Source organism: Lytechinus pictus, chromosome 17, assembly GCF_037042905.1.
Source record: "Lytechinus pictus isolate F3 Inbred chromosome 17, Lp3.0, whole genome shotgun sequence".
NCBI classification, from domain to species: Eukaryota; Metazoa; Echinodermata; class Echinoidea; order Temnopleuroida; family Toxopneustidae; genus Lytechinus; species Lytechinus pictus.
The window spans coordinates 84,348-106,759 of record NC_087261.1 but is presented as its reverse complement, the minus strand read 5'-3'; the positions used below and the strand labels follow the sequence as shown (position 1 = coordinate 106,759).

The following is a 22,412-nucleotide window of genomic DNA, read 5'->3' as shown; positions in this document are numbered from 1 at the left end:
ATGGGGAAGATAAAAGATAGGAAGGGTAGAGGAAGGAAATGATTGAATTGGATGACCAGTCTGTTCAAATGCATGGATTACAGAGAGAGAGGTGAGGGTCAACGGGAGGTGGAGCTGATTCAAACAGCAAGGAACAGAGATTTGTGGCATGCCATGATCGCCTACATCTCTGGATAGATAGAGAAAGAAGGGGAAAATATGGAAACATTTTATGGCCTGAAATGGTATCTTTTTCCAAATGACATTGATTGTAGAGTGGCCGAATGTTTGCAGATATATGTGATACACCTCACAAAAATCAATCATAAAAGAGCATACTGATAAAAATCACATCAAACAGCTTGGAGAAGCACCATACAAGAAGAACCTAAAATATATAATTCTAGCTGAACTAACTAAAAAATAAAGATGTCAACAAAATGAAGTCTAGTCATGCTGTGATTTATTGGCCTAAAATCCAAAGTTCACTACTTTTTTTGTTTTGCTTTTATACATATTAAATCATAGGGTCACATGATCAAAGTAAGCCAACAGTGAAAGAGAGACTGGAAGAATCAAGAAAAGGGGGAGGATCAAGGATGAAAGGTGAACCAATCAGGATGAGATAGGATGCTAGGAGTGAAGAAGAATGATCTGAATATAAATGAGAAACAGACACCAGAAACATTTGAGGCTGGAGTTTGAATGGCAATGGAATAATGTGTCTTTAATTATGTACAGGTAGAAACTATTAGGAATGAGAGAAAGAGGTGTGACAATGGCATGGAAATAGAAAGTGAAGAGAGGTATGGAAAGAAGAGTGTTAAATAGACAATAGGATAAAAAGTGACCAAAAAAAAAACCCTCTCCATCGGTTCATGTGCAATAAATGTACATGTTGCGATTTAAAACCCTGCTGCAATAGCATTTCACCTGTATCAGCTATTATAGATGTAATCTTATACTGGATAGATACACTTTGAGACATGTCTACTGCAACTTGTTGATTTTCTCTCTCAAATTCCAAAGGATAAAGGTTATCCCAGAATCAGTTTACGGTATGTAATCCCACAGTTTCCATACTATGCTCTTGGTGGGGGTATTGTTACACCCGCTTTAACACCCAATATTAAACACTAAACCAAGGTGTACAATGTAGAGTGTTACCTGTACATTGTACTCGATGGACGTGGGGCTACATGTACAGTGTAGGTCTCAATTTATCTTTGTGTTTCCTATACAGTGTTTGAGCCCCGGGGGGGGGGGGGTTGCACTCAAATTATTTTTTGATGGGGGTGTGCCTCGCGAAACACTGAAATGGGGGTCTAAGGAACTGACTACAAGGGTGAAATACGGGGTCTTGGGAACTAAAAATGTACCTGGCCGTGTGAAAAACAGGGTCTACGGAACTAAATCAAATCAAACAGGGCGGGGAAAATGAGGTCACGTAACGACTGCGATCGCGCGTGCTCTATAGCTGAGGACTTTTGGCTTGATGGAGCCCTGCATGTAGCTTGCTCTCCGATCTGGGGTACGGTAGATTTTCACGGCTCGCGGTGGACAATTTTGGCAGGGCTTGGGAACGGAGGTGTTTCGTAACAGGGGTCTTGGGAGCTGGTTGGGGTGGCTTATGAACGGAACTTTTGTAAAATGTAGATGCTAGAGAACTGAAATTTAGGTCTGAAAAGGGGGTCTTCAAAGCGACACGTCCCCGTACCACCAATATATGTGAGTGCCCCCCCCCCCCCCCCCCGGGTTTGAGCTACATGTACAGTATGTATGTGTCACATGCAGACAGTAGCCTATATTTATTGGTGGCTGTCAAGTCACTGCCTTCACCAACACTCAAACCATGTACGTGTAGGAAATTCGAAATGTGGTTTTGCAGCAGGTATTAGCAAGTTGACCAATGAAATGTAGCTTTTTATATGCTTCATTTCATCTCTGATCATGATCAGATCATACCTGTATGTCCATGAAGACTTGAAGTGAAAGACAGATCTATAGAATGGAGAAAAGGGAAATGTCCTCTGTACTTTCATTCAAATTTCGAAAAAAGTCTTGAACTTTTGAAGGATTTCTCCAAATGCAAAATTTGAAAGAAGAGATTGAACAAGTACATGTACATGTACAACAGCAGAAATGTGAGCTGTATATTGCTACAGTAGTTTATGTAAATTCTGTCGGGATACAAGCTTTACATGATTTGATGTATTACATTTTACTTCAAACACAAATATACATGTATGGGTCACAGACCATACAGTACTTCACTTGACTACTGTATCATGCAAAATATCAATAAATCTTCCAGGTCTATTACTGATCAATCAACTCCACTAATATCCTGATACTTAAAGGAAAATGAAACCCTTGAAACTAGCTGAATCCATATCAAAGAGAAAAATCAAAGAAACATATTGTTGAAAGTTTGAGGAAGATTGAATGAATAATAAGAAAGTTATGAGCATTTGAATATTGAGATCACTAGTGCCATGTAGATCCTCCCATCGGCAATGCGACCAAGATCTGTGATATCACACACGTACAACTCCCTCATTACCGTTAGTACTTATTTCACTTATATTCTCACTTTTATAGAGTCTATCACAAGGTTAGGTGTTTTCTTTATGAGATGACAAGTACAGAGGTTTCACAACATTATATCATTGATGAATCGTTTGTCATATGATTAGAATGAGCAAAAAGAGATGTTTTGGGGTATATTTTCAGTGTCCGAATGGCAGAGTTGTACGTGTGTGACATCACAGATCTTGGTCGCATTGCCAATGGGAGGATCTCCATAGCATTAGTGATCTCGACATTCAAATGCTCATAACTCTTTTATTGCTAGTCCTATTTTACTCAAAGTTTTGTTGATCTTATTCTTTGATTTTTCTGCTTTCACAAAAGCTAACTTGCTCCAAGAGTTTCATTCTCCTTTAACTTTCCATTCAATACAAATGAACTCCAATTTATAAGTTTATTGCACTGTTTTCTACTGCCCTCCCCATCTGAAGGAATTTCTATTGTTCCCCATGACTTGCTCTCAATGGATACCCCAGCTATTAAAGGGATTAGAACAAGGATGCTTGAAGATGAATTCTTTTGTGTCTGTTTATCAGGAATGAGTGAGTAAAGCCAGTGGGGTCACCAACTTAATATGACAACTTGGGGATATGACATCAGTCCACCTAATGAATATTCATGAAGACATGCCTAGAACTGTTTCACCTGAATAATGCAAATCTTTAAAAATCCGATTTTGATCAAATTTTCAGCATTTTGTTTTGTGAATTTTACTCTATTAATTGAAATATTTATCTTCAGCCTGGAGCATTCCTTTAAGGGTGTGTTCAATGTTGATTTTCAAATTTGAACAGCAACATGTATCATGATTGAAAACTCAATTCCAAAGCACCGAACACAAACACGATCAGCAGTGCACCGTTCAGTGTCGAAAATATAAAGCCGTTTTATCTGTTGATCATCTTTAAAGGACAAGTCCATCCCAACAAAAGATGATTTTTAATAAAAACAGAAAAATCCAACAAGCATAACACTGAAAATTTCATCAAAATCGGATGTAAGATATTAAAGAAAGTTATGAGTGACATTTCAAAGTTTTGCTTAATTTCACAAAACAGTTACATGCACACCCTGGTTGGTATGCAAATGAGGAGACTGATGACATCACCCACCCACTATTTCTTTTCTATTTTATTACATGAAATATGAAATATTCTAATTTTCTCCTCAGTGTAAAGTGAAACAACAATTTATTCCTCACTGAACATGTGGAATTAGCATTGTTTAATATTATAGCTCAGTCAAGTTGGTCCTTATTGTCAAATCTGTAACAAATGAAATATTTTTACCTAATTCAAATAATAGAAAACAAAAGAAATAGTGAGTGATGGACATCATCGACTGGCTACTTTGCACTTCATTGAGTTGTGCATACAGTGTACATATGTTTTGTTTTTGTGAAAAATTTAAAAACTTTAAAATGCCATAACTTTCTTTAATACGTTGTATCCGATTTTGATAAAATTTTCAGCGTTATGCTAGTTTGATTTTTCTCTATTTATTCAAATCAACATTTTTCTGGGGTGGACTTGTCCTTTAAATTTCCCGCTTTCGTTAGCGCAGCTTTAGTGCTCAGTTTGACCCATCACAAGAAAGGTCAGTTTTGGCACCTGTTTGTGTAGGCTTCCACCGCGAGAGCAAATTTAAAGACGTTTCAAAACGCAATTTTGTTCAATGTTGCTTTCGCGATGCTCAAGGTCGTAAATTTGAGCTGAACACTTTTACAGACGCATCTTTTTTGACGTTTAAATTTTCCTCCAAATCGTGATTTGAAAGACGTTTATTTTTACGACCGGGAATAGTAGACATTGAACACATCCTTTGTTTCTCATGTCTGCGTTTTGTAACCACGTTTTCAATCACGTTTCATGTTGCCATTTAAATTTTGAAACCGACATTGAACACACCCTATAAAGTCTAATACCCAGTTGGTCTAATTTCCACTTGGCCTACAGTGTATGTATTGTTATTTTTTTGGGATACTTTTTCAAATGAAAGTTTTGGTTCTCAAATACTCCCTCATACATGTATACACTCCATATTGTACACTGTACAGTCAAAGACCTGCTGAGACTTCCTAAAAACAACTTCTCCAAATAATCAATGGCACTCACTGCATATTATCACTCAAGGATTGTCATAGCCTAATATAAATCAATAATTGCTCACCACAAATTACTTCCCATATAGAAGTACAGTAATTGTAAGTTTAAAGATGTTTGAAAAAAATTCCACATTGTGTATAAGTGTAGCTTTCAAATTAGTTTGGGCAGATACATACACATGTACAGGGGGGGGGGGGTTAATATGGCGAGCGCTGAATAGTATTCAAGATAGAACAACATGTTAGTTGTAATGTTGTAATACATGTATTTTTGGCAAATTATACAGTCATGACTATGAAAAGTGAAAAATATAGTGAATAATATGATGAAAGCCTAAGTACTTTATTGTATTAAAGGTTGTACATGTAAATTTTATAAAATGAAACTGCACTTTATATCCAATCATGCATACATTTTCAGACAATGCTACTTTATACAATATCTTGCCTTATCTTCCCCTACCAATATTCATGAATCAACAGTCATAAAGAAAAGTTGCAAGCATAATTTATTTTTCTCTTTCTGGAGATACAACACGTTCCATGCCTAGCTACATGTACCTTGTAAATGTAGGTGATAAAGAACTTCTATCAAAAATGCGAAGGAAATTTTCTGTATCAGAGAAACCTTGACTATTGTATGGCAGTAGATACACTGTATATGCCTCCGTAGTATAATTTACTCTGCCATTCAGGTTGTCATGCACATAAGCCGCCCTTTTACATGGTAAAAAAATAAAATCGTAATTTGAATGATGATTCCAAGGCTAATGATGAATATACATGTAGCATGTGTGAAACCAAACTAGAACATGGTAGAATCACGAACGCTAATCATAATCATGAATTCAAATTCTACTCCGGAGGTGAATACCAGTTATTTTTTCACTCAAATTACGGTACAAATTTTGGATGTGAAAGGCTTGACCTCCAAAACATCTTCTGGGGGGCAGAGCTTGCGTGACCTTTCAAGCTTTTCCGTAAATAATACAATTATCATGCACTCATCGTAGTTTGTATTTGCAATACAGTGCTTTGATTGACAAGTCACCAAGGATACATACCGCCTTCGCTCTGGAATTAGAATACTGTACAAATCACAGATTTCGAGTGAGCGTGTGAAAGGTCTGATGATTCTAAAGACGAATTTTGCAATCAATATTACAATGATGATTCAAGATTCACGTGTGAATAGGCCCTTAGACTACATACATGTGTAGATCTGATAATAAATTGGGGGGGGGGGGGCTAAGAGCACCCAAGAGAAAAAGGATACATCTTTATTGACACTAGAAAGGGTAATTTGTGTAAGAAATGTGCATGCCTTAAAAGGTTTTAGAAATTAACTAAAGACATTGAGTGATGGCATGTTCACATTATTTCTGATGTGAATTCATTTCACCCATGGATGCTCTCGTGCTGAGTACATGTACATGTAATGTGTAGATGTGACTCAGCTACTGTTTGCTGCAGAGGCACATAGTAGCTGTGCTTTATGAACCTTTGGTATTATATTTTGTTTGTTTTGAGAATAGAAAATAAAGGAAATAAGACCTGTTCTTAGTATGCAGACTATAATTTATTGCATTATCATTATTTTTAAAATTAATAATAATAATAATGTGACTTGTAAAGCGCCAAATCCACTCTGTTGAGTGCTCAAGGCACATAAAAAGCTGAGAGTAAAAATAGTTTTCAGAAGATTTTTAAAAGTCTTGACAGAGGCACATGTGCTTGTACTTTTTATGCCCCCGCAGACGAAGTCCGGAGGGGCATTAAGCGTTGCCCCTGTCCGTCCTTCCGTCCGTCTGTCCGTCCCCGGCTTGGTTTCTGCGCAATAATTCGAAAAACATTTAATGGATTTTAAAGATTTTTGGTGTGTAGGTACAATGTAGATGAAACCAAAATACATGTAAAGGCTAAGTTCGAATTCGGAGTCCGCAGGTCAAAGGGTCACAGCTCATTAAATATGCAAGTTGGTTTCCACACAATAACTCGAAAAATATTTAATTGATTAAAAAAAAATTTGGTGTGTAGGTAAATGACAGAAAATACAGGCTAAGTTAGAATTCGGAGTCCGCAGGTCAAAGGTCACGGCTCATTAAATATGAGAGTTGGTTTCTGCGCAATAACTCGTAAAATATTTAATGGATTTTACAAAATTTTGGTGTGTTGGTAGATGATAGCAATATAAAGGCTAAGTTCGAATTCCGAGTCTGCAGGTCAAAGGTCACAGCTCATTATGCGAGTTGGTTCAAAGGTCTAAATTTGTAACAATTGTTACATGTACGGTATACTGTAAGCAAGGATTGGGACTTTGTGATATGATTTTTTTTTTAGAGTATACTCTGAAAATTTTTAAAGATTGCATTGTCTAGATACACAAGAGACAATTCCATATTTATATACATACAGCAGGGCGCAACAAACCTGCTTGCCCGGGGCAAGTGAAAATGATGTGCGGGCAAGCATTACTCAAAGTCAATTGCCCGATCGGGCAAGTGGTCGTTTTGGAAATAAAATAATAAAATATCAGCGATAATCACAACTATCTCTCATATATTATCAAACCAGTCAAAAAACAGTGGAAACTGATGTAAAGTCAGCGCCAAATACAGATAATTTATTGCCAGGTACCTCGTTCGAAGAACCGTGCCATCTCTTCTTACGTTCTATGTTCGCAGGCGCTACTATCTTGTGCAATTTGCCAATGCAACCCCCCCTCCAAAAAAAAAAAACGGGCAAAAGTGGCTAGATTTTTTCACATTTTTAATCTCTACATGAAATAGCCATCTATTTTCCATATTACCTTGATATTGTTTTTATTTAGGTGGAAACAACCGAAAAAATGAAGAATATTCAGCTCTTTCTTGACTCTGATTTTGATGTTACACTCAGTAAATGTTTTTTATTATTGTTGCCCCACATGTAGACTTTCATGGTGTTGACCAAGTGTAAAACGATCATAAACGATCAACGATCGTTTTCAGTAATGTTGCAACGTACACCATGAAAGTCTATATGTGGGACCATTATTAAAAAAAATATTGACCGAGTGTAAAATCATATTATGATGAAGAAAAGACAACAGAGAGGTTAATATTTTTTTCTCACCTGCATAGCAGAGTGAGACTATAGGCGCCGCTTTTCCGACGGCGGTGTCAACACCAAATCTTAACCGAAGGTTAAGTTTTTGAAATGACAGCATATAAACTTAGAAAGTATATGGACCTACATGTAGTTCATCATGAAACTTGGCCATAAGGTTAATCAAGTATTACTAAACATTCTGCCTGAGTTTCAGGTCACATGACCAAGGTCAAAGGTCATTTAGGGTCAATGAACTTAGACCATGTTGGGGGAATCAACATCAAAATCTTTTACCTAAGGTTAAGTTTTTGAAATGTCATCATAACTTAGAAAATATGTGGACCTAGTTCATGAAACTTGGACATACATGTAAGGGGCCCGTTGCATAAAACTTTTTACCTGAGAAAACTCAGGTTGTTTTTACCGGAGCTTTTGCCCTGTGTTAAAGTCAATGGCAGAAACCAGACTAACCTTAGTTTTCAGTTTTTACCAGAGTTTTCTCAGGTAAAATGTTTTATGCAACAGGCCCAAGGTCAATCAAGTATTACTGAACATCCTGCTTGAGTTTCACGTCACATGACCAAGGTCAAAGGTCATTTAGGGTCAATGAACTTTGGCCAAATTGGGGGTATCTGTTGAATTACCATCATAACTTTGAAAGTTTATGGATCTGATTCATGAAACTTGGACATGATAGTAATCAGGTATCACTGAACATCCTGTGCAAGTTTCAGGTCACATGATTAAGGTCAAATGTCATTTAGGGTCAATGAACTTTGTCCAAATTGGGGGTATTTGTCAAATTACCATCATAACTTTGAAAGTTTATTGGTCTAATTCATAGAACTTGGACATAAGAGAAATCAAGTATCACTGAACATCCTGTGCGAAATTTCAGGTCACATGACCAAGGTCAAAGGTCATTTAAGGTCAATGAACTTTGGCCATGTTGGGGGTATTTGTTGAATTACCATCATAACTTTGTAAGTATATTGGTCAAGTTCATAAAACTTGGACATACATGTAAGAGTCATCAAGTATCACTGAACATCTCATGCGAGTTTCAGGTCACATGACCATAGTCAAAGGTCATTTAAGGTAATCGAACTTTGGCCATTTTAAAGGTAATTATTAGATTGCTGTCATAACTTTCAAAGTTTATAGAAATAGTGTATAAAATGTGGATATAGGGGTAATCAAGTACATGTATCACTGACAAGTTTTAGGTCACATGATCAAGGTCAAATGTCAATGAACGTAGTATTGTATCATTATATGAATGGTGTCTTTTGTGAATAATTATTTTATAGTAATTTTCAAAGTCAGCACTGCTGCTATATTGAATCGCGTGATGCAGGTGAGACAGCCAGAGGCATTCCACTTGTTAATTTTCTTGATAGTTTCCAACTATCAAAACAATTTCTAGGAAATATGGAAAATAATTGGCAATTTCATGGATTTAAAGATGCAAAATGTGAAATTTTAGCCACTCCATTTGGTGAAAGCTTTTTTTTGTAACCTCATAAAACGATCTTTTCCAGAGTCAAGAAAGAGCTGAATATTCTAAGGGTGCGTTTATCCGCCACTTTTTTACCCTACAATCATGATCTGAATCATGATTCAAATCATGATTCTGCAGAATCACGATTGCGTTTAGTCGAAATGGAATATAATCATGATTAGAATCACAAACATGAAACACGAAAAAAGGGGCGTTTGGAAAGACGTTTCTGCAGAATCACGTACGAAATGTTCGAATAAACGATATCGTGATTACAATCATGATTCTATGACGTCATTGTGTCGGGCTACTTTAGGTTTGACTCTTGCCAAGCTCAAGACGCGCTATATGCTCCGTGCATTTATACATAATATGATATGCATGCTTTCTGTGTTGGGCATCGCATCGTCCACTTCTTTTCATCTTTTTTTTTGGTCATGTCTTCAACTTCAAGTGAACTAGTAAATGAACCATGAACTAACTGAACAGACAATGATATCAATTTTTGTTGAGTTAACAAGTGTCAATATGAAATTCGATCTACGCTAAAATTTACATCCGAACACAATTTTCGATAAACCGACAAGAAGAATAATAGGTAAACAAATTGTGGTATTATAGACTGAATTCGGAAGGTACAGGATTGATTTTTCGGGAGCCAAAACATGTGCGAAAAAAGTTAACCTAACTTCTTCTGTCAAACTGCGCACTGTGATGCGCACTGGATCGGTCCGAATCCGAGGAAAAACAGCTTTAAAATGAAGGTCGTCTGAACGCTGATTCTGTGGTATTGTGATTCATGTTTGTGTTTTGAATCATGATTCAAATCATGATTCGAATCACGATTCTGGCTTGAGGTCGCATAAACGCAGCCTAATAGTTTCCAACTAAATCAAAACAATTCCAAGGAAATGTGGCAAACAGATGACCATTTCATGGATTTAAAGATGCAAAATATGATTTTTTTTTTGGTGAAGGTTTTTTTTTTAAACCTTAAATGCCCATTCATGGCGAAAGTATTTTTTTTTCAAAATAAACATTATGACTCAGGCCTACTTTGCTGAAATTTTGAAAATAAACTTATAAATGTGTGTTCTTTACTGTACATGATTCTCAATTGTTTTTATTTTGTATGACCTTCAAAAATAATAGTACCGCCATATAAAATAATGAAAGAAAATAAACAAATTGGGCAAGCAGTTTGTTCTATCGGGCGAGCAAATATGATAAAAAAATTTGTAGAGGCCTGCATACAGTACATACACCTGTACATTTGAAGCCATTCTTTCTCTTTTTTTTAATGTTTCGAGAAAGCTAAACATTTTGCTTTATAAAGATGATTGCATCACTTTCTCAGGAGTCCTTGAACCCGCAATTGGATAGTTTCCTTGTCTCTTTTTATCATTACATGGTGAAGTGTTTGTAAGCCTGGAGAAGTCAATGAAGTGGAGATGAATTAATATTCTTTGCATGCATGGAATTTCTATTCCACAATGCTGTACATGTACATTGGGTGTGTTGATGCTTCCACTTTTCAGGCCAGAATCAATGTTTTCATGTGTAATTACATGTAGTTGAAAACATGGTTGCGTCCATGTTTATTTTTATTTAAACGACGTTTCAAAATGCCTTTTGTTTTTATCACAACGAATGTTAAGGGATCAAACTACATGTATATTAATGGAACATGAATCATAATGAGGAGACATGGCAGAGTCAGTAGCACAAACAAAAACCAAAACTGATGTCTTACATGTACATGTACTTTCAATATTTGGTTGTACTTTTGTCCACACCATGGTTGAAATTCTATGGCTATACCAAGTACATGTAGCTCCATACAGTTTCTAAAAGATCTGAACTGAGAAGTCATCTACAACAACACTCGTGGGGGAAAAAAGTTATGAATAAGTGTGCACCCAATTTGACGTCGCTTTCCTGCTTGAACGGAAAATATGATGCAAAGCCAGCTGCAGATCATGATTGAGCCTCTGAAAAATTAAAGCACAGACAGCACTCCCCGAACCATTTTTACGATCAATATTTTGAAACATTGTTTGAAAATTCTGATTCCGTCTTCATGATGGAAGCCTAAACATACCCCTCGTATATTGGAAAGGTTACAATGCTTTTCCTTCAAAACATGATGTGAGATTTGATTTCACTTTTTTGCTCAGTACTTGATCAAATCATTTCAAAGTAATGGCTTGCTATATCTACCTCCACTATTTGTATTAAAGCCAATGTGATTTTCAATTTAAAAATAATGTAAAGATCGATGCATGAACATGTATAAAGGAAAATATTTAACTTTACATCATCCCTTACATATATTTCTTTCAGGTCACTAGGAATTTATTAAAATAGAATTACATTTAAAGCTTGATGCAACGTCCATTATGATGTTGCAATTTCCTCAGACAATTTGATCTGAAGTATTAAAGGAAAGTCTACCATTTTCAAATTTTGTTCTCTTCATGCAGGGTTTAAACGCACCATTTAAAGCTGGAGAAGAGGTTATCTTATAAACTGTACGATGAGCCAGATCTGATGTTCCATTGTAGGGCGCCCATAGATTGAAACAAAGCTTGCACAAAGCTGTTATTAACTCTCAGCGTTTCCAGTTGACAAGCCAGGAACTACATATATGGTTCTAAAGACACAGCTGCGTTAGGCCATGCTCAAATATCTGAGTTTGATTCCTCGATCTGTTGGTTTCTAGATGCTGTTTGATTTCTGCTACCTTTGACCTTCTGATCTACCAATCAGGAAACTTCCTGTTTTAAACCAGCCAATCAGGAACCTTCCTGATTTTAACCAGCCAATCAGCAACCTTCCTATTTTTTGACTGACAACCAGGAGCTTTTCAGTATATGAAGTGAACAATTAGGAACTTTCATGTTTAAACAATTTAGGAATCCTCCCCTTGTATGAACTGACCAATCAGGAACTTTCCTATTTTTAACCAGCCAATAAGGAACCTTCCTGTGTTTGAACTAGCCAGTCACCATGAAGGAAGAGGACATTGAGATAGCCATCAAGGTAGTGATTGTTGGGAATGGAGCTGTGGGAAAGTCTAGTATGATCCAGAGATATTGCAAAGGTATCTTCACTAAAGACTATAAGAAGACCATAGGAGTTGATTTTCTAGAAAGACAAATAGAGTAAGTGATCCAGAAATGTGTTTTGTTTTTCTTCAAAATTAAGTGGAGGATAGCAGTTTCATGCTCAAGAGTAAAACAAATATTTTGTAATATCCAAGCGACAAGCATAGAATTAAAAACAGCTGATTATTTTTAATGTCCAAGCAGCAAGCATGGAATTAAAAACGGTATGTTTATTTTATTTTCAATATTCTTCTTTTCTTTCCTAAACTGATGATTATTTTCAATATCCAAGCAACAAGAATAGAATTAAAAACAGCTGATTATTTTTAATGTCCAAGCAGCAAGCATGGAATTAAAAACAGTATGTTTATTTTATTTTCAATATTCTTCTTTTCTTTCCTAAACTGATGATTATTTTTTAATATCCAAGCAACAAGAATAGAATTAAAAACAACTGATTATTTGTAATGTCCATTGTCCAAGCAATAAGTACAGTATGGAATTAAAAACAGTAAAATGTTTATTTTATTTTCAATATTCTTCTTTTCTTTGTGATCCATCTCAGATTCAATGAAGAAGATGTTAGATTGATGCTATGGGATACAGCAGGACAGGAAGAGTTTGATGCTATCACTAAATCATATTACAGAGGTATGTTACTATCACTAAATAATGCAGCTCTAGGTATTTATGCTCCCACTTTCTGACGAGTAGAGAGAACCTATTGTGTAATATGATGTATGGATGGATGTTTTTTTCCAGGTTTGAATGTTCTTAAAAAGCATGCATGTACATATATATTTCAGCTGATATGGAAATGGTATTAATGGTATGAAGTGGTTTGAGATGGGTGAATTCGGTGCAAAGAGCATAGTGTCTGGAAGTGGATGGCATAAAGAGGAAAGGAAAGATCATTGACTACGGTAGATAAAAAGATATGGGGAGAAGGAAAGCAGTAAGGTTGGTCTGAACGAGGAAGTGAAAGGAAGGAGTGTCATGATGATTAGAGCGGCATTTACCCTTCGTACATGTAAGAGGGAAAATACAGACTGAAAATGATGATGATGATGACAATCATGACATTATCCATGGTGTGAGAACAATTGGTGCGTATGGATACTGGTTATGATTCCAAACTCTTGTGTACATAGTGTAGTTAAAAGCAGAAGATTGAATCTGGAGAATCATTTTGTTTGATTTCAGGTGCCCAGGCTGGTGTATTAGTCTTCTCTACAGTAGACAGAGATTCCTTTGAAGCAATTGATAAATGGAGAGTAAAAGTAGAAGATGAAGTTGGAAACATTCCTCTTGTCCTTGTGCAAAACAAGATAGACTTGGTAGAGCAAGCAGTACTAGAACCGTAAGTATATTATTCATATTATTATCAGAGGAGGCAAACTGCCATCATGGGAGACTCTATCCCATAATGGAGACTTGATTTGCAAATGGATATTAATGAAACAACTTTAATCCAACTTTACCCAAACCAGATTTGTACTCGTTGAGGTCAGAAATCCATTTGTTTTGTGTGTGGATGATAGAAAAACGTAACAAAAATGAAAGTACAAATTATTAGATGACGGTGAAAAGAGCTAGTTTTTCATGAGTTATCTAAATTTCATATGTTGTGCTCCCTTTGCAGCAAATGTAAACAAAGAAATTTGGTCTCTCAAGCTATTGAATACAGTCTCCCATCATCTGTTGTGCACCTTTTATATTGATTATAGTTAATGTAGTGTTTTGTAGATATTTCATGCTGAGTTTTCAGGCATGTGAGAAATGAGATTCTGAACACCTATAAAGTTGCCTACAAGAAGTTGTAATTTCTTAATGATTAAATTAAATAGAAGTTTGCTTTCAAACATGTTTGAATTGAATTTTGTTTCTTCATAGAGAAGTTATTAATTTTCTGTGCAGACAAAAAAAAAAGATTTAAAAAATAAAAAAGAAATAAATCTGTATGTACATTGTACATGTACCATTTGCACGGTTTGTCACGGAATCCATGTTTGCTATTGTGAAGAGAAAATTCAAAAGGCATATTGAGTCACTGACTTGAAAGGCAAAAGTATCATTATTTTAATATGTCAAGCCACATTTTAAAGTTGTTGATCTAATATTCATGAAATTATATTTGTTTCATATTTATGGAGATTTTTAGATATTTGTGTAAATCAAACATAGGCCTTCATGTTTCTAACAATGGACATATCATATCATGAATATATATAAACAGCATAGTAGGAACACAAATTAGTATAAGCTCTCGTTCCTGTGTATATATATTACAGTACTTTACTTTTTATCAAGGTGTCGTTGTACAGAGCAATGCTTTATTTATAAAATCTCTTTATTTTCTCTTCTGTTTTGTTATAAAACTCCCCAATTCAACATATGAAGAGTTCGTTTGCCAAAGGGGTGAGGTCCACTTTGGACCATTCCGAGAAAAATCATGTTTTTTATTCTCACTTACTGCAATATTCTGAGAAACTATTTTGTCACGATGTACATACTACCCTGCCAAAATTGGGTATAAAAGAAATCTACCTGTCGTCATATTTTTTAAAAATATTCTTTTCCAAAAAATTATCTGTGGACCTAACCCCTTTTGCAACCAAACTGAAATAGACCTAAACCCCTTTTGAAAAAAAAGGTGATTTTTCTTTGCCATTTTTGTTCACTTTTTAATGGCAATTTCAACTTTTCTCTGGTATCATCTCTACTAAAAATCTATACATTGAGAAAAAAAAATCATATTTGATGAAAAATGGACATAACCCCTTTTGCAACTGAGCTCTTCATATTTTCATCATATTTTGAATGTAGCAGTTCTTCTTCATCTGCTTCCCCTTCTTTACATCCTCTTTTACAAATCAATATTCTTTGGAATTTGACTACAGATATAGAATTATTGAAAATCAATATCTCTTTCCTTATCATAACCTGCAGTGTATTATGAAATTAGGCTGCCAGTGAAGCAAGTTTCCATGTTTTTAGCACTCTCTATGTCAGAAGGAAAGAAGTATCTAGAATTTGGCCTTCATTCAGTTTTTTTTTATTCTTCAACCCACTGAGTAACAATAGAGGCATGCATTGTTCTCATTTCTTTAGAAATCCTTTCAGCCACTGCCTTAAACCCCTTCCCATTTGCAGTGGATATGTTTTCCTCTTGATGGAGAAGGAAGAGGGAATAGTTCTTGCTATCCTCTTGATGGTGAAAGAAGAGGGAATAGGTCTTGCTATCCTCTTGATGGAGAAGGAAGAGGGAATAGTTCTATCCTCTTGATGGTGAAGGAAGAGGGAATAGTTCTTGCTATCCTCTTGATGGTGAGGGAAGAGGGAATAGTTCTTGCTATCCTCTTGATGTTGAAGGAAGAGGGAATAGTTCTTGCTATCCTCTTGATGGAGAAGGAAAAGGGAATAGGTCTTGTTATCATCTTGATGGTGAGGGAAGAGGGAATAGTTCTTGCTATCGTCTTGATGGTGAAGGATGAGGGAATAGTTCTTGCTATCCTCTTGATGGTGAAGGAAGAGGGAATATTTCTTGCTATCCTCTTGATGGTGAAGGATGAGGGAATAGTTCTTGCTATCCTCTTGATGGTGAAGGAAGAGGGAATAGTTCTTGCTATCCTCTTGATGGTGAAGGAAGAGGGAATAGTTCTTGCTATCCTCTTGATGGTGAAGGAAGAGGGAATAGTTCTTGCTATCCTCTTGATGGTGAAGGAAGAGGGAATAGTTCTTGCTATCCTCTTGATGGTGAAGGAAGAGGGAATAGTTCTTGCTATCCTCTTGATGATGAAGGAAGAGGGAATAGTTCTTGCTATCCTCTTGATGGTGAGGGAAGAGGGAATAGTTTTTGCTATCCTCTAGATGGTGAGGGAAGAGGGAATAGTTCTTGCTATCCTCTTGATGGTGAAAGAAGAGGGAATAGTTCTTGCTATATCCTCTTGATGGTGAGGGAAGAGGGAATAGTTCTTGCTATCCTCTAGATGGTGAAGGAAGAGGGAATAGTTCTTGCTATCCTCTTGATGGTGAGGGAATAGCGATGTTTGTCACTATACAATCTACAGCTGAATACAATGTACATGTATGTACATGTATGAAGCTCATTATGCATGTTAAGCCTGGGGGTATTAGAGACACACAGTCACTAGTGCTTGTTGATGTTGGGTTTGATATAACATGCAATATATTATGGCTATTTTATGGGAATAATATATTATCAGACTGATCAGAATCTTCCATGCTGATTAACGGTATGGATGCTTACAATGTTTGATGTATTTTGATTTTCAATTCACTGTAGGTGGCATGAAAGTATGAATTTCAAATTTCTCTTCATTTTGAAGTGGATTTTAACTGGTTCCAGAGAGGCTTATGATAACTATCCCTTTTATCTTTCACACTTGTTCCATATTGTGTACTGCCAAATGAATGTAATTCAGAGCTGTTTTCACCCCACTCCCTTCAGTCTATGTGATCTTCTCTCTTGGACCATCCCTAATTTCTTTCTCTTTTTATCTTTTTACATGTACCTGTATATCACATCACTTTCCGCTTTATCATGAATAATCAAGCATCATGGTGAACCATTTTTTACTCTCACTGTGTACATGTATGTTATCAGAGGGTTCTGTGTTTGAATCCAACTGCTGCCTCGCGTCCTTTGGCAATGCATCAATCCACACTTAACCACTCTCCACCCAGGTATTAAATCGGTACCTGGTAGATGCAAAAGCCTACATGTATGTAGTATGCCTAGCAATCTACTTGTTGTCTTGGAACTTTTGTCGGAATGCCTCCCAGGGAGTGGAGTAAATACACACATTCTGTGCAGGCAAGTCAGAATCTGATGACTGGTGTACAGTATATCGTAGGAGATGTTCTGATGTTAAAGCGGATTGTTATTATTACCACTTTCACAATTGTGGATTTCTTTATTATTGTTTTTTTTAATAATTCAAAGCCATATACTTGTTTATTGTTTAAAATGCCGTTTCGACTACATGTACATGTTTGTGTACTTCCATTTTGATCTTTATTGAATGTATTCTTTTGTATGATCTCTCTATTCCTTAACAGTTTAGGCACCTTAGCATATTGTAATTGCCATATTTTGCTTACTGTAGGGTTTGACAATCTCTCTTTTCTGTACAAGGTTTATGATATCTTAATACACCTAAGTATATTATTATAATTCAATTTGACAATTCTATCCAGATAATGTAGGCAAGCAAATTCTTGTTACTCACGTTTCATTTTTGGACCACATATTAAAGTCAAGAACATGACTTTGCTCAAAAAGTGTCCTCATACATGTACTGGGTGGAATAACAAGTTGTGGGTTTATGATTTTTATAACTGGCATAGAGGTTCACAAATGTAGATGCTCAGAATTTTTGAAACATTTCACATCTTTGATAAATTCACAAAATTTAGCGTTACGTTACACGTTACTCACGTTACATATTTAACACAATTCATTGCCATGCTCCTGACCATGAATATTTGCTTGAAAGTGTATATTTACATGTAAATGTAATTAACTATTAAAATTATTTTAGGCATAAAATGGAACAGTTTTTTTTAACCCTTTTTCTCAAGAATTACTGTATAGCCCATTTTATATGGCTTATCATCAACATTTAAGCAAAATTACGCATAATATACACATACGATGTCAATTTTAGTTATAATACATGCATTTTGTGAGTGATGTGGAGTGAAAAATATTCTCCTTTAATTCTATTCCCTTAAAAATTAAATTTCTTTCAAGTTTCTCTGAATCACTGACTGACTCAGGAGACACTTTAATTTTTATTTAGTCAGTCTTTTAAAGATTTCAATAATCGTGAATTAACTTAACAACTGGTAGAATGAGTATTAAAAAAAATATTCTCCCTAGACTCCACACCACATTTATGTGCAATCTGATCCAACCTAACACATGAACTTACATGTAAATAAATGTACTCTAAACATTGCATGCTTCTCTTTCATGACATCCCATGAATGAATTAATTGTACTGTAAGCAATATCAAGCAAACCTATCTGACAATTAATGTGCTTGCTTAAAGATTAAGGGAGCAGAATTATGTGTTAAAAAGATAATACAGTAACTCTTACCAAAACATGTTATCTATTGCATTACAAGGTTAAGAAATTATCATATATCCCTTCCCCTTCAAAAATGCAAATTGTGAAAATAGTAGACTTGTTAACTGCAAAAAAAGGGGTGAACGCTGCATTTTTTTGTACAAATGTCCCACTTGGCACAAATGTTCCTTGAGTCAAAAGAAAAGGATTCATCCAAAGAGACACGCTGTATCTATGCAAATAAGCAAGTAATTTGCATAAATTTGCATAAATTTGCATATTATGTCGATATAGTAAAAACAAGTATTTCAGAATATATTTTAACCAGAACTGCCCTAAAATTGGAAATAAAGACTTAGGGTAAGAAAGGGAAGAAAATTGTCATAAAATAATTGGGATATCCTTGTTTATTATTACCTAATTTACATAAATTATGCAAATTTTAATTTAAAACAAAGTATTTTTTCATGAATCCTGAACTGTTTTATAAATAACAGCAATTAATACACAATGTCAACATTCTACATGAAAGAGAATATATTAGCGAAAACATCGATATGCTTCATGACAGTATTAGTGTCTTAATTTGCTTAGAAAGAGGGCAAATATGTCAAAATGTTACTCCAAACAATTTTAATGAAGAATTTCTTAATGTAAACGTTGATGATTGTTTAGATCCAACGAATGTGAATCGTAGTTGGAATGCCTGGAAAGAATTATACCAAAACATCATAGATAAAATTGCACCTATCAAGTTGATAAGAGTACGTAATGAAAGCCTGCCATGGATAACATCTGACATCAGAAGAATTATGACAAAAAGGGATCTCCTTCATGTCAAAGCAATTAAAACCAAAACGGAGAGTACTTGGACTGAATTAAAAAAAGTAAGAAACGAAGTTAATACATTGATAAGAAATGAAAAGCGTTCGTACATTATGAATGAAATCAAATTGAACAGAAATAATCCCCAAAATATGTGGAAATGTCTCAGAAACCTAATTCCAAAAAGTCAACAGAAATTACCAAACCAGTTTAATATAGAAGGCGAGATGGTTGAAGACGAAATGGAAATTGCTTGTGCTTTTAATAATTATTTTATCAATATAAATACAACTAGTAATGATATACACTGTAATAACCAGAATGATAACATAGCGTGTAATTCAATACCACCAGAAGATACGTTTAATTTCTCACCCGTAAATGAAGATATGGTAAAGAAGGTTTTCAATTTGTTAAAAGAATCTAAAGCGTGCGGTTTGGATGGCATCGGAGCGAAACCGTTAAAGATTTCAATTCAAACTGTTCTACCCTACATTACAAATTTCATCAATCAATCCTTTTTGGAGAGCACCTACCCTGATGAATGGAAATGCGCAAAAGTCTTACCCATTTATAAAAAAGGTGACACTTCAAATTTAAGTAACTATCGCCCAATTTCAATTCTCCCCACGATAAGCAAAATAATTGAAAGACTTGCCCATCAACAATTCTACGATTATCTTACCAAAAAGTCAATCTTGAGTAAAGTACAATTCGGTTTCCGACCGGGTCACTCAACTGCAGCCGCTTTAGCTTCAATGACGGATCACTGGTCTAAAGCAATAGACAATGGTCAGCTTGTGTGCGCTGTTTTTATTGATCTTAGACGTGCGTTTGACTCTGTTAACACGAGTGTACTGCTAAATAAGCTCCAGCGTATTGGCTGTTCCGATAAAAAACTTAGATGGTTTAACTCGTATCTCAACATGAGATTGCAATGTGTTCAATATAACAAATCTATTTCTGAGAAAGAAAGTGTGTCTATCGGAGTACCTCAAGGATCCATATTAGGTCCGCTACTCTTTCTAGTACTTATTAACGACCTGCCGAATGTAATAAAGAATGGTCAAGTTACAATGTATGCCGACGACACAACATTATTTTTATCAGGATCCGATATAGATAGTATGAAATTGGCTTTACAAGAAGATGTAAATGCTTTAAACCAATGGTTAAAATTAAATAAGTTAATTCTCAATGTTGAAAAGACAAATATGATGATTCTGGGATCAAGACAAAGAATGAACAAATATAATAATTCAGATTCAGATATTTCTATCACGTTTGATGGTAAAGTAATAAATAAGGTTCACTCCACTAAGTGTTTAGGTGTCATAATAGACGATAAACTTCTTTGGCATGATCATGTAGAACACGTTAGTAAAAAAGTATGTGCTGCTCTCGCCATACTGAAAAGGGCTAATCCATAATCCAAAATTAAATAAGTTAATTCTCAATGTTGAAAAGACAAATATGATGATTCTGGGATCAAGACAAAGAATGAACAAATATAATAATTCAGATTCAGATATTTCTATCACATTTGATGGTAAAGTAATAAATAAGGTTCACTCCACTAAGTGTTTAGGTGTCATAATAGACGATAAACTTCTTTGGCATGATCATGTAGAACACGTTAGTAAAAAAGTATGTGCTGCTCTCGCCATACTGTAAAGGGCTAATCCATTCATTGATGTTACCACTGCAAAACTAATCTATAACTGTTTAATCCAAAGTCAAATTGACTATTATTGTGAGGTATGGGGTTTAAGATTTATCACACAAACAAATCAAATAATAAAACTTCAGAAACGTGCTGCCAGAATAATACTCAAAGCAAACGTCCTCACCCCGTCTGATCAGTTATTTAAAAAACTTGAATGGTTCTCCTTTCCCCAAAGAGTAATGTATTTTCGATGTATATTTATATTTAAGAGCTTAAATAACTTATCTTCTGACTTTTTTAATGAAAATTTTAAATTAGTATCCGAAAAACATAACGTAAATACAAGATCCGCCTCCAATCTACAGCTCGATGTCCCAAAATGCAATACTGAATACTATAAATGCTCATTCATTATTTCCTCAATATCAGTGTTCAATTCCTTACCCCTTCATTTAAAAACCCTATCCACCCTCTCTAATTTTTAAAAAAGAACTCAAATCATATTTAATGTCCAGCAAATGTTAAAATGTCAATGATTCCTGTGCCACAAATATTTTAATAACTCAATTTTGCATGCCTTTCTGTGTTCTAATATGTATGATTTATGTAATGTTTTTACCTTGTTTTACCTTGTATGTTTTACCACTTGTATATACATGTCTTGTTTTTATGCTTTTAGGGCCCCTTTTGATACCAGCTTTTGCTGAAAGGGCACCCTATTGAAATATTGTTTAATAAATAAATAAATAAATATGACGTGATATTGTGCTAAAACGAGACCAAAACAACCTCTATGTCACAGTCACACTCACGAATCGGACAATAAAGCGATCAATGGTATGTCATTCGAGAAAACACAATCTCAACACAATAGCTTCCATCGGCTTCTCGTATCGCTTTTGTTGGTGTGTCTGCCACACCGTAATCTATGATACATACGGACAAAATGCATTTCGGTATCGGTAAAACACTATTAATTTTGTTTTATTTGTTTCTAATTTGTTTCTCTTTGAAAATTTACAGGAGACATTGCTTTGCAGGTTACTGCTTTAATGAAGCTCTGGCACATGAATCATGACGAATGTACCCCACCTCAATCCATATTTTAACTTTGTTAAAATATATATCTTTTGGAGACCCCAAAGTGGCAAAACTGCATTCCCCGTGGCATTCCCTCTACTTTACAAAACCAGTTTGACTTGTATTATCGACTTGGAAAAGACAGATGTATGAGACATCAGTTAACATGTTTCCAGAAGATAGTTTTTTTTTTAATTTAAGCCTACGTCCATGGGAGCCCTCCGAATTTACCCCATCCCCTCTCTGTATTTCGACACTAAATAAATAAAAAATATCGTGTTTTAAAGCCACCGGCAAGGCAAATTGCGTTTTTGGTATAATAAAGCAACTTTTATATCTATATTTCATATTTATCTACATTAATATTATTATTA

At 35.2% G+C, this 22,412-nt stretch overlaps 1 protein-coding gene across 2 annotated transcripts in view; it reads left to right on the top strand.

Moving 5' to 3' along the window:
* Positions 1-22,412, top strand: part of LOC129281094 (ras-related protein Rab-23-like) — a 39,648-nt gene that overhangs the window by 3,795 nt on the left and 13,441 nt on the right. Inside the window, exons 2-5 of one of the 2 annotated variants that reach the window (XM_064112293.1) lie at positions 3,000-3,110; positions 11,747-12,427; positions 12,936-13,021; positions 13,574-13,730. In XM_064112293.1, the coding sequence (XP_063968363.1) occupies positions 12,273-12,427; positions 12,936-13,021; positions 13,574-13,730 (398 nt within the window). In that variant the 5' untranslated portion in view covers positions 3,000-3,110; positions 11,747-12,272. The remainder of the gene's footprint in view (positions 1-2,999; positions 3,111-11,746; positions 12,428-12,935; positions 13,022-13,573; positions 13,731-22,412) is intronic. The other variant, XM_064112294.1, reaches the window with a different exon arrangement.